Source organism: Mus caroli, unplaced genomic scaffold (assembly GCF_978045245.1).
Source record: "Mus caroli unplaced genomic scaffold, Mus_caroli_1 scaffold_8, whole genome shotgun sequence".
Classification (NCBI taxonomy): Eukaryota; Metazoa; Chordata; class Mammalia; order Rodentia; family Muridae; genus Mus; species Mus caroli.
In genome coordinates, this window is record NW_028227263.1 from 104,864,224 (window position 1) to 104,876,570 (window position 12,347).

Sequence of the window (12,347 nt, forward strand, 5' to 3'; positions counted from 1 at the left end):
ATTTTCTAATCTTTCCATTTCTAATATATTTTAGACTGTTTCTGCTTTAGTGTAAAATGGTTTGGGGCAGCGGAAAAGGTCTCATCAGCCTTTAACGTGAACGCATTTGAGACCGAGATAGCTAAATGCAGCCTAGTATGTGGTGAATTGGGTGACTGTATGGCCCTTTTCTTTTAAAATTTGTTGTTTAAATATTTGACAGAATCCTAAATCTGATATCACTCAGGAATCCTAGTAGGATGGGAGTCTTGGCTGGGAAGCTCTCATTCTTTTTATAGTAGTGTTTATGCCTCAGAAGTCATGTAACAGTTAAAATATATTTTGGGCTTTTCATGAATTACAAAAATAGGGGAATTCCAAGGAATACTGAAATTTCAATATGTCCTATTTCTCTCTCACCTTTGTGATTCTTCTTGGTGATAGAACTAGCCACTTTTACTAAAAGCATTTTTGTTCTTTCTTACCTTTGGTGAGGGCCTTGCCCTGCACTTTGGATGCCATTTGCAGGAGTCTCTGCAACCACCTAGGCTAGTAGAATAGAGCTGGTGTTGATTCAAACTTTGTTGGCCTGACCCTAAATAGTTTATTTTACGCACAACAAAATCGGGTGATGTTTTTCCTGGTGATAATTAACTATATCCCGTGTGCACAATGAAGCTTTAGACATGACCACATCGAAACTCTTTGTAAAGCATATGTGACATTGTGACATCCTCTTGTAAAGATGGGTTCTTTAGATTGACTTCATGTGATACCTCCCATAAAGATTTTATCTATCTATCTATCTATCTATCTATCTATCTATCTATCTATCTATAGACAAGCTCACAGTAAGTGTTTGGGGAAGGATGGATCCTTGGCCTTGCCCACACAGTACAAATTTCACCAGCCGTCTGGGTGTCTCCAGTGTTATGGGCTCATAGCAAGTTATGTGTTTCCTCCATAGGTGTTGAACATTCTAGGTTTCTCTAATACTAATCTCTGAACACAAAGATTTTTTTTTTTTTTTTGTCTCTTACACCTACTAGAGACACACACTATAAGGCAAAAAACCCATAATCACCTCATTAGATGGAGAAATGACCTTTGAAAAAATACAACATTCCTTCATGACGAATGTCTGGGAGATATTAGGGACATGGGCAGCATATCTACATATTAGAAAATGTAGATCCAGATCCAAAATTATTCTAAATTGAGAGAACCTCAAACTGTCTCTCTAAAGCCAGGAACCAACAAGGATGCCCCTTCTGTCCATACCCATCATTAGATCATCAGGAACAAACAATGTTATCCCCTCTGTCCATCTTCACTGCTTCTACACTGCTGAAGCCTTTTTTAACAAAAGACTCATTTATTTATTTATTTATTTATTTATTTATTTATTTATTTATTTATTTAATGTATATGAGTACACTGTAGCTGTTCAGATGGTTATGAGCCTTCACGTAGTTGCTAGGAATTGAATTTAGGACCTCTGCTTGCTCCAGTCAACTCCGCTCGCTCCAGCCCAAAGATTTATTTATTATTATAAATAAGTACACTGTAGCTGTCTTCAGACAGATCAGAAGAGGGTGTCAGATCTCATTATGGGTGGTTGTGAGCCACCATGTGGTTGCTGGGATTTGAACTCAGGACCTTTGGAAGAGTAGTCAGTGTTCTTACCTGCTGAGCCATCTCACCAGCCCCCATTGCTGAAGAATTAAGTATTGGTCTAAAACAACTTGGGGGAGTTTAAAATGATAGAGATTGGAAGGGAAAAAAGTGAAATCATCCTTATTTTCAGATAGTGATTATACAAAAAAATTTGAATGAGGTTTCTCATACCTGGTACTTGGGTTATTGACAGTCTGTAGTTCTTTTGGAGACTATTGTGTGCCCAAGGGGCATAATTTCATATATCTCACATATGTAGTGTGTAGAGTTTCACACAAATATAAAATAAAACATATATAATAATGTAACATATAAATATATAATAATAAATTATATAGGTAAATTGAATTTTATATATATAATAAGATAAAAATATTTACTTGAGGGACTATCAGACAACCTCATTTTCATTCTATATTGACTTCTGTACTTCCAGAAATGAAGTCCCTTCTTGTTGTTTTGTTTTCCAGTTCATGTCATCTGTCTATGTCTTGTCCTAGTGAAAGAACTGAGTAACTAATGACTGCTAGGAGATGGAAAATTAGCCTCTCTCAGGGCTGAGCACTGTTAGTCATTGTTTTAATACTCAGTGGCCTGCCCTGAACCCATATGCACATAAACTACAAAGGCTTACTAAAAGTTTTTATTTATATATTTGTGCACGTGTGTATGTGCACTGTGTGTGTATGTGTGACAATAAGAAAAGGAGGTTATCTTGAGGATACACTTGGTAGAGTTTCATGGAGAGTGTCTGGATGAGCTCTAGGCAGGAAAGGAAGGGGAAATAGAGTTCCTCTTTTTTAAAAGATTTATTTATGTGAGTACACTGTAGCTGTACAGATGGTTGTTGGGAATTGGATTTTTAGGACCTCTTCTTGCTCTGGTTGGCCCTGCTCGCTTAGTTCCTGCTTGCTCTGGATCAAAGATTTATTTATTATTATACATAAGTACACTGTAGCTGTCTTCAGACGCACTAGAAGAGAGCATCAGATCTCATTACAGGTGGTTGTGAGCCACCATGTGGTTGCTGGGATTTGAACTCAGGACCTCTGGAAGAACAGTCAGTGCTCTTCCCTGCTGAGCTATCTCACCGGTAAGCCGTAAAATTACATTTACATAATATGTATATTTACACATATAAACTCTGCTTTCTTATATGTTATGTTAAATTGAGTTCTACATTGCAGTGTGCATTGAATACACAGAAGAGCTTTTCTAATTTTTTTTAAAAAAAGTTCTTGGTATCTGAAAAACTGAGCTGTCCTAAAATACTATTATTTGGAGATTTTGAAACTTGTGTCATTGTGTCCACTAACTTCCATGGCCTTGTATGTCTTATTTGTTTCACATGTTCTCTTTGTTTTCCTAGTTACTCAGTGTTTTCAAGTATATTGGATAATCTGACATGTTGTGAAACATTGCTTAATCTAAATGCTTAATCTAAAACTAAGAATCTATTCTAGAATAACTATGTTGTAGTTATTCATTTTTAATTTTATTCCTTGTGTGTTTAGAAAGTTATTTTATGACCAATCTGACAATTTACTTTCAAAGTGAAGAGACTGTTTTTATTACCGAATAATAGTTTCAGTGTTCACCATGGCGCAATTCTGTATGAATTGTCTGTTACACTACAGAGTTCAGGCCAGCCTTTCCGTTTATTACAAATTATATGCTATGTCTCCATGTGATATCCTCTTGCATCCATCATGTTCAGCACACTTGTTTCCTGACAGCAGAATAGCTGAAGGTTGGGTGAGATCATCTTGGCACAGTCCTTGTAGTGGTGTACCTTTTTGCATCATGTTTCTATATTATTTTCATGGAAGCCCACAAAGTGAAATAATGATTTTCTTTCATTTCTTCCAGTCCTGTCTTGCTTTCATAACAAGGAGCTGTTCAAAATAGAGAGCAAACAAGAATCCGCCCAGAGAGAAGGACCAGGACAATTTGGAAGTTCCAGGCTTGGAAAGTTACACGTAAGGAAGTTCTGGGAATGTAGAGGTGACAGTGAAGAGCATGAGTTCTGGGATGATGGATCTGATCTGTATGCAACTCCCACTGCTGACATTCCTGACAGGGGAGATAAAGAAACTCAGTCTTCTCCTCACACAGCTAGCTCACTCTGGGCCACATCCACATTCACAGTGGGAGGCTCTTTTAGGAAAACACTCCCATCAGTCTTTGAAACACAACTTTAGTCTTCACAGAAGTGTGAATTCACTGAGAAGTAACATGGCGGGGGGGGGGGTTACATATGATCTTTGAGATATTTTTATGTAGTATGGGATTAAGCAGTATTTCAGTATTCTGTGACGGAAAGGGGATTAATATCACAGGACAACACATAATGATATCAGAGTGAGAAGTATTTGACTGAATATTCTTTACAACTTCCTCAACAGGTAAATCTACCTAATGACATGGACTGCAATGTAGATCAACATAAGACTGTGTATGAGAATCCAGTAGGACATGAAAGCCATCATTGGTTAGGTATTTCTGAATACTGCCACAGATATCAGGAAGATAATAAAGGCCTTACTACAGACTCTGCACTGCATAATAACCACAACAGTCAGTGTACAGAGATCACTTACCAAGGTAACGACTCCTGGAATACCTATAAACAAGATGTAACTCCTCGTGAAGGACAGAGAAGTAATTGTTTTCTGGAGAATTGTTACAATAATAACAAATGTACGGATGTCCCTGGTCAGTGCACACACTCACCTTTGTACCAGCAGGACTGTAGCCAAGAGAAGCTGTCCACAAGCAGCCAGCAGGATAAAATTGCAAATGAGTCCTCAAATTGTAGTCAATGTACTGAAATTAAGGCTAGAGGAGAATTTAACAGACAGAGATATGATAAGTACAGCAAAATTTCTATTGAATCACCAAGCATTGATAGGGATAAGGTAAATGATATTCAAAGAAAACCATGCCTGTTTATGGGGAGTGATAAATCCTTCAATTTATATTTAAATATGACTCAAAATGATTCAAGCCACACTAGAGAGAAAACTCAAAAATATAAAGTATATAAACTGGAGATAACCTCTCCTTCGAAACTTGTTGGGCATCCGAGATCCTTTGTTCAACAAAAACATAGGAAATCTGGGAAATGCTCCAGGAACTCCTCAGGGCTCAGTAGACTTAAGATGCTTCAACCTGGAGGAACGCCATGCAAATCTACAGAATGTGGGAAGTCCTTTTCTCAGTTCTCAGGCCACAGAGAGAATTATACAATCCATACTGGAGAAAAACCTTATAAATGTAAAATATGTAAAAGATCTTTTACTACAGGTTCATATCTGCAAGCTCATCAGAGAATCCACACTGGTGAGAAACCATATAAATGTAAAGAATGTGGCAAGTCCTTTACTCACAGCTATTCTCTTCGAATTCATCACAGGTTTCATACTGGAGAGAAACCTTACAAATGTAAAGATTGTGGCAGGTCTTTTGCTGAGGGCTCATCTCTTAAATCCCACCACAGAATCCATACAGGAGAGAAACCCTACAAATGTAAAGAATGTGGAAAATCCTTTGCCAAACAATCAAATTTTGAAACTCATAGCAGGATTCATACTGGAGATAGACCTTACAAATGTGCAGATTGTGGCAAGTCCTTTACCAGGAGCTTCTGTCTTCGAAAACATCACAAAACCCATACTGGAGAGAAAGCTTATAAGTGTGAAGAATGTGGAAAGGCTTTTACCCAGCGTTCAACTCTTAAGACCCACTACAGAATCCACACTGGAGAGAAACCTTACAAATGTAATGAATGTGGCAAGTCTTTTACCGAGGGCTCAACTCTTAAAACCCACCTCAAAATCCATACTGGAGAGAAACCTTACAAATGTAAAGAATGTGGCAAGTCTTTTGCTGAGGCCTCAACTCTTAAAACCCACCATAGAATCCATACAGGGGAGAAACCTTACAAATGCACAGATTGTGGCAAGTCCTTTACCCAGAGCTCACATCTTCAAAGCCACTGCAGAATCCATACAGGAGAGAAACCTTACAAATGCAAAGAATGTGGCAAATCTTTTGCTAAGGACTCATCTCTCCAAAAACATCACAGAGTTCATTCATGAGAGAGTCTTTACAGATGTAAAGAATGTTCAAAATCCATTACTTGGTTCTCAAATCTTATAGATCACCCTGGAATCCATATTGGAAACAAACATTACAAATGCAAAGAATGTTTGAAGTCCGTTACCACAGGCTGTAAATTTAGAACACATTATAAAATTTAAGCATCAGACAAAAGCAAGGGTAATTACTGATACATTGTTCACCCAAGAAGTATGTTTTGTTTTTGTTTTGTTTTTAATATGAAGAATGGATGGAAGTCTTTAACCACTCACTGTTCAACTCTTCAATATTGGAGTCACATCATGTATCCCTATACTGGTTTGAATTTGAAAAAAATTTCCAGTGTGGTGGTTTGAATATGCTTGGCTGAGGGAGTAGTACACAACTAGGAGGTGTAGCCTTGTTTGAATAGGTGTGGCCTTGCTGGAGGAAGTGTGTCACTGTGGGGGTAGGATTTGAGACCCTCTTTCTAGTCATCTGGGAGCCAGTTTGCTACTGTTTGCCTCCTGAACAAAATGTAGAACTCTCAGCTCCTCCTGTGCCGTATCTGCCTGGACGCTGCTGTACTTTCTCCCTTGATTATGCTCTGAGTCTCTGAACCTGTAAGCCAGCTTTGATTAAATGTTGTTCTTTTAAGAGTTGCCTTGATCATGTTATCTTTTCACAGCAATGGAAACCCTAACTAAGACACCCGAAAATGCATCTTATATTCACTCTGGTGGTTTGACTGAAAATAGCATACACAGATATATAGGGAGTGACATTAGAGGGTGTGGCCTTGTTGGAGTAGGTGTGGTTTTGTTGGAAGAAGTGTGTCATTGGATTGGGCCTTGAGGTTTCAGATGCTCAAGTGAAACCCACTGTCATTCTTTCTTCCTGGTGCCTGCTGATCCAAATGTAGAAATCTCAGCTATCTAGAGCACCATGTCTGCCTGCATGCCATTATGTTTCCCACCATGAATACAATTTACAAAAACTCTGAATCTGCAGGTCAGCCAAAATAAAATATTTTCCTTTATAGGAGTTACTGTAGTTATGATGTCTCTCCACAGCAAAAAAAACCACTAACTAATATATTCACTAAACAATTTCTTTGAAAATGAACTATGCCGGGCGGTGGTGGCACACACCTTTAATCCCAGCATTTGGGAAGCAGAGGCAGGCAGATTTCTGAGTTCAAGGCCAGCCTTGTCCACAAAGTGAGTTCCAGGACAGCCAGGGCTATACAGAGAAACCCTGTCTCGAAAAACAAAACAAAACCAAAAACCAAAAGACAAACAAAAATGAACTACATATGTACTAATGTTTCATACAGAATTTTTCTAAAATCAACTACTAATAATGGTATAGAATTCATGTTATATTTGACTAAACTGGTAATAATTTAAAACGTATGAACTTGTACCTGAGTAAGATTTCTCATAACCATCGAAAGTAAAAACTGTTGCATAATATTTGTATATTTCAGTGGAACAGGATATTTTTATATGATGAAAAGATTACTGTTGATACTATTTGAGCTTTAAGTTTATGTTACAGATTGTTTATAATGTTAAATTACCTTCTTTGTCTCGACTATGAATAAAGAAATTGGAGCTTATGTTTACTTACTGCTGTCTTGGGATAATGAATGCCTGTTTTATACTGGAAAGGTATCATTAATGTTAGCCATTCCATGAGTGATAATTCCAACAAAAACATCTCATAAAATTACAGTGGGGAATTGTGGGCTTTTTTATGGATGTGGAACATAGAATGTGGACGGTAAAATTGGATGTCACGCTGGGCATGGTGGCGCATGCTTTTAATCCCAGCACTCGGGAGGCAGAGGCAGTGGCAGGCAGATTTCTGAGTTTGAGGTCAGCCTGAGTTCCAGGACAGCCAGGGCTATACAGAGAAACCCTGTCTGGAAAAAAAAAAAAAAAAAAAAAAAAAAAAAGAAAAAGAAAAAGAAAAAGAAATGGATGTCACAGCACAAGTCATCTGATAGTCAAATTGGAAACAGTTCCTCCGGGAAAGAAATACAGGAGGAGAAAGGAAGGTAACATAACAGTAAGGAAGAGAAAAGGTGTTTGTTTTAGGAGGCCTTCCCAAGAATCGGCAAGGAAGCAGAGTTGGTGAGAGAACTCCCTCCTTGGGTCTGGGCAGTAGTAAACACTATATATGTTGAGTTTTATAAGATGCTCTTTATGTTTATTTGAAACATTAAGTGGGGCAGTTTGTGAACAGAAGTGGAAGTACCCATGGATGTACCCATGACAGAAGACACACATACCTTGACAGTAAACACCAGCTCTAATTAGACTTAATACCTACTCAACCAGAGGGAAAACATGTCTTGTACTGGAAACCTAGCTAACTACTCAGTGGTGGTGAAGTCATGGTTATTGAAGGAGTCTACAAGCACTTAGTTTATTGAACCAGCAATATCCCTACAAACAATGGATAAACATTTGTCCTTATATCTACAAATACGTATAGTCTTCACCCCTCATCAAGGAAACTATTGTTTGCAACACAGAGACCACAACAGAAAAGTACAACCAATCAGCATGCAGAGCTGTGAAACCAAGTACCAATGATACATGTATAATATACTCTTTTTTTTAAAGATTTATTTACTTACATTTATTTATTTACAACATTCTGCCTGCATGTATCCTGTAGGACAGATGAGGGCACCAGATCTCATTATAGATGGTTGTGAGCTACCATATGGTTGCTGGGAATTGAAGTCAGGACCTCTGGAAGAGCTCTTAAATTCTGAGCCATCTCTCTAGTTCCTGTATAATACACTCATATATCAAAGGTATAGAGGCCATTTCAGAAGAGGGAGCAGAAAGACCAGACCATAAGAGCTAGTTATCAGGGAGTTGTAGTGAGATCATGTTTTCTATTAACATCAAAACCTGATACCCATAAAGTCATCAACATGTTAGCCAAGCATGAGCTGAATAAGGACACCAGTGAACAGGGAAAAGACCAAAAGATCTTACCCCTTTACAGAATCACTATAAATAACTGAAGAAAGGTCCATGTTCAATAAAGTTTTTCTCTGACATTCTCTTGGAACATTATCTTTCTCACAAAATAAGTTTTCAAATAGTTAATATAGATTACTGATAGTAGAACAAGATCTCTAGTTAACAAACACAGTAAATGCTTCATCTAACATCCACAATGGGAAACTTAATTTTCATGTCATGTTCAATCACCTTTTAAAGATGTGGACATAGACCTCTCCCAAGAGAAGTTGTAATTCCTGGACTCTTCTCAGAGTGCTTTGTACTGGATGCCATGTTGGAGAGCTATAGCAAACTGGTCTCTGGAGATGAGAATATATTTCCATCATGATTCCCATGTCATTCTAGGGAGGTTTTTCAATTGCTATTAATATTTGCAACAGCCTTGTGTCTACTATTCAAAGCTCCCAGGTATACACATACACACACACACATATATATAGTGGTATCTTATATATAGCAAATATTTAATATCACTATAGTCCTTTTATTTAGCCTAGTACTAAACTAAATATCCTAACCCTAGATGTTACTTTTGCAGGTATTCAGTAGCAGTAATATATTAGTCCAGTTTAATTCCCATTGTTGCATTTTTGTCATCTAGTAATTTAAAGAGAACGAAACGAATATAGAAGTTTACATGTATTGGTTCCTGTCTAAACCATATGCCAAGAAATGATAATTAGGAAGTCATCAATACGTCTTTTGTTCCCACTATCCACTGGGTACAGTTCTGTTAAAAACACAACAACATTCAATATATTGTAGAGGAGGAGGTTTCTTCTAATGCAAAAACTTTACTGTATTGAAACCAAAGTTAGTCAACTACCTTGAATAAAACAGGAAGCAGAGGTCATGGAAGCAGGTAAGTGGGAATGAAACAATGTTTAATGTGTTCAGTCTAAAGGAAAAGAATCCTGGCAGATGGTGAGGTTGAATGGACCTCTTTGCTAGCTTTGGAAGATCCTTTCACTTAGAATCATATAATCAAAATGTACTATAGTATCCTATGGACTAAAAGATTTTTGCTTTATTTCATCTGAATAGTACTAAATTAACACATGGGAGTAGCAGTCTGACAATTCCTGTTTAGGTTATTAGTTATTAGGTGTTAAAATACAAGTTTGTATTTTTCTGTTTCATACCAGTACTTGTTCTTGAGCACTTTTATTTATTTATTAAAAATTTCATTATTCATTATTGTATATTCTAACATATTCTTCCTTCTAGATTCTCTTAAGCAACCTTTTCTCAAATGTAAGTTTATGTTCTTTATCTCATAAAAATAATTTAAAAATATTTTTAAAAAATCAAGGGCTGTGATCTGTGCCTTCTGAAAGGGCAGATTATCAGCTGGTCTGAAGACTCCACAGTCTGAAGTCCTCATCTGCTACAGCCAGGGTCATAGGTCTCCCAGGGACACAGGAGGCAGGCTCCAGACAGAAACACACAGGCCAGTAAATAGCAGAGATAACCAGATGGTGAGAGGCAAATGAAGGATTGTAAGTAATAGAAGTCAATATACTTTTGCACCATCAGTACTCAGTTCTCCCACCATTCAGGGCCAAAACCAACCAAATAGAAACAAAGAGAACAAAGAATCAAAATGAAAAGCCAGTTCTTTGAGAAAATCAACAAGATAGATAAGACCCTAGCAAAACTAACTAGAGAGTACAGAGACAGTGTCCAAGTTAACAAAATCAGAAATGAAATAAATAAGAACAGAAACTGAGGAAATAAAAAAACTCATCAGATCCTACTACAAAAGACTATACTCAACAAAACTGGAAAATCTAGATGAAATGGATACTTTTCTAGACAGATACCAACTACCAAAGATAAATCAGAATCAGATAAACCATCTAAACAGTTCCTTAATCCCTAAATAAATAGAAGCAGTCATTAAAAGTCTCCCAACCAAAATAAGCCCAGGACCAGATGCTTTAGGGTAGAATCCTACCAGATCTTCAAAGAGCTAATACCAATACACCTCAAATTATTCCATAAAACAGAAACAGAAGGAACACTAATTCATTCTGTGAAGCCACAATTATTCTGATACCTAAACCACATAAAGACCAAACAAAGAAATCTTCATGCCAATTTCACTTATGAATATTGATACAAAAATACTCAATTAAATTCTAGCAAACTGAATCCAAGAACACATCAAAAACATCATTCACCATGATCAAATAGGCTTCATTCCAGGGAAAGTCTACTAATGTAATCCTCTATATTAAAAAAAAATTCAAAAAAAAAACCCTACATGATTCTTTCATTAGATGTTGAAAAGTATTTGACAAATTTTAACACCCCTTCTTGTAAAAAGTCTACTTATCCTTAATATCTCTTAATATCAATGGACTCAATTCCCCAATAAAAAGACATAGACTAACTGACTGGCTACTTAAACAGGAACCAACATTTGGCTGCATACAGGAAACCCACTTCAGGGATAAAGACAAAAACTACCTCAGAGTAAAAGGCAGGAAAAAAATTTCCAAGCAAATGATCCCAAGAAACAAGCTGGAGTAGCCATTCTAATATTGAATAGAATCGATTTCCAACCCAAAGTTATCAAAAACACAAGGAGGGGCACTTCATACTTATCAAAGGTAAAATCTGCCAAGATGAACTCTCAATTCTGAATATCTATGCTCCAAATGCAAGGGCAGCCACATTCATTAAGGAAACTTTAGTAAAGCTCAAAGCACACATTGCACCTCACACAATAATAGTGTGAGACTTCAACATACCACTCTCATCAATGGGCAGATCCTGGAAACGGAAACTAAACAGAGTCACATTGAAACTAACAAGTTATGAAAGAAACAGATTTAACAGATATCTACAGAACATTTTATCCTAAAACAAAAGGATATACCTTCTCAGCACCTCATGGTACCTTCTTCAAAACTGACCATATAATTGGTCACAAAACGAGACTCAACAGACACAAAAATATTGAAATTATCCCATGCATCCTATCTGATCACCACGGACTAAGGCTGATCTTCAGTAACAACATAAATAATAGAAAACCAACTTTCACGTGGAAGCTGAAGAATACTCAATGATACCTTGGTCAAGGAAGAAATAAAGAAAGAGATTAAAGACTTTTTAGAGTTAAAAAAAATGAAGCCACAACATACCAAAACTTATGGGACATAATGAAAGCAGTCCTAAGAGGAAAACTCATAGCTCTGAGTGCTCCCAAAAAGAAACTAGACAGAGCATATACTAGCAGCTTGACAACACACCTAAAAGCTCTAGAACTAAAGGAAGCAAATTCACCCAAGAGAAGTAAACAGCAAGAAATAATGAAACTCAGGACTGAAATCAACTAAGTAGAAACAAAAAGAACTATACAAAGAATCAACCAAACCAGGAGCTAGTTCTTTGAGAAAATCAATAAGGTAGATTAAACACTTAGCAAGACTAACGAGAGGGCACAGGGACAGTATCCAAATTAACAAAATCAGAAATGAAAAGGGAGATATAACAACAGAACCCGAGGAAATCAAAACATCATCAGATCCTACTACAAAAAGGCTATATTCAACA

The 12,347-nt window shown here is 37.0% G+C and overlaps 1 protein-coding gene across 2 annotated transcripts in view; it reads left to right on the forward strand.

Moving 5' to 3' along the window:
• Positions 1-7,363, forward strand: part of LOC110298494 (uncharacterized) — a 28,404-nt gene extending 21,041 nt beyond the window's left edge. For both annotated transcript variants that reach the window (XM_085841841.1, XM_021167784.3), the window contains exons 5-6: positions 3,526-3,635; positions 4,062-7,363. In XM_085841841.1, the coding sequence (XP_085697967.1) occupies positions 3,526-3,635; positions 4,062-5,756 (1,805 nt within the window). In that variant the 3' untranslated portion in view covers positions 5,757-7,363. The remainder of the gene's footprint in view (positions 1-3,525; positions 3,636-4,061) is intronic.
• Positions 7,364-12,347: the final 4,984 nt, after the last annotated feature.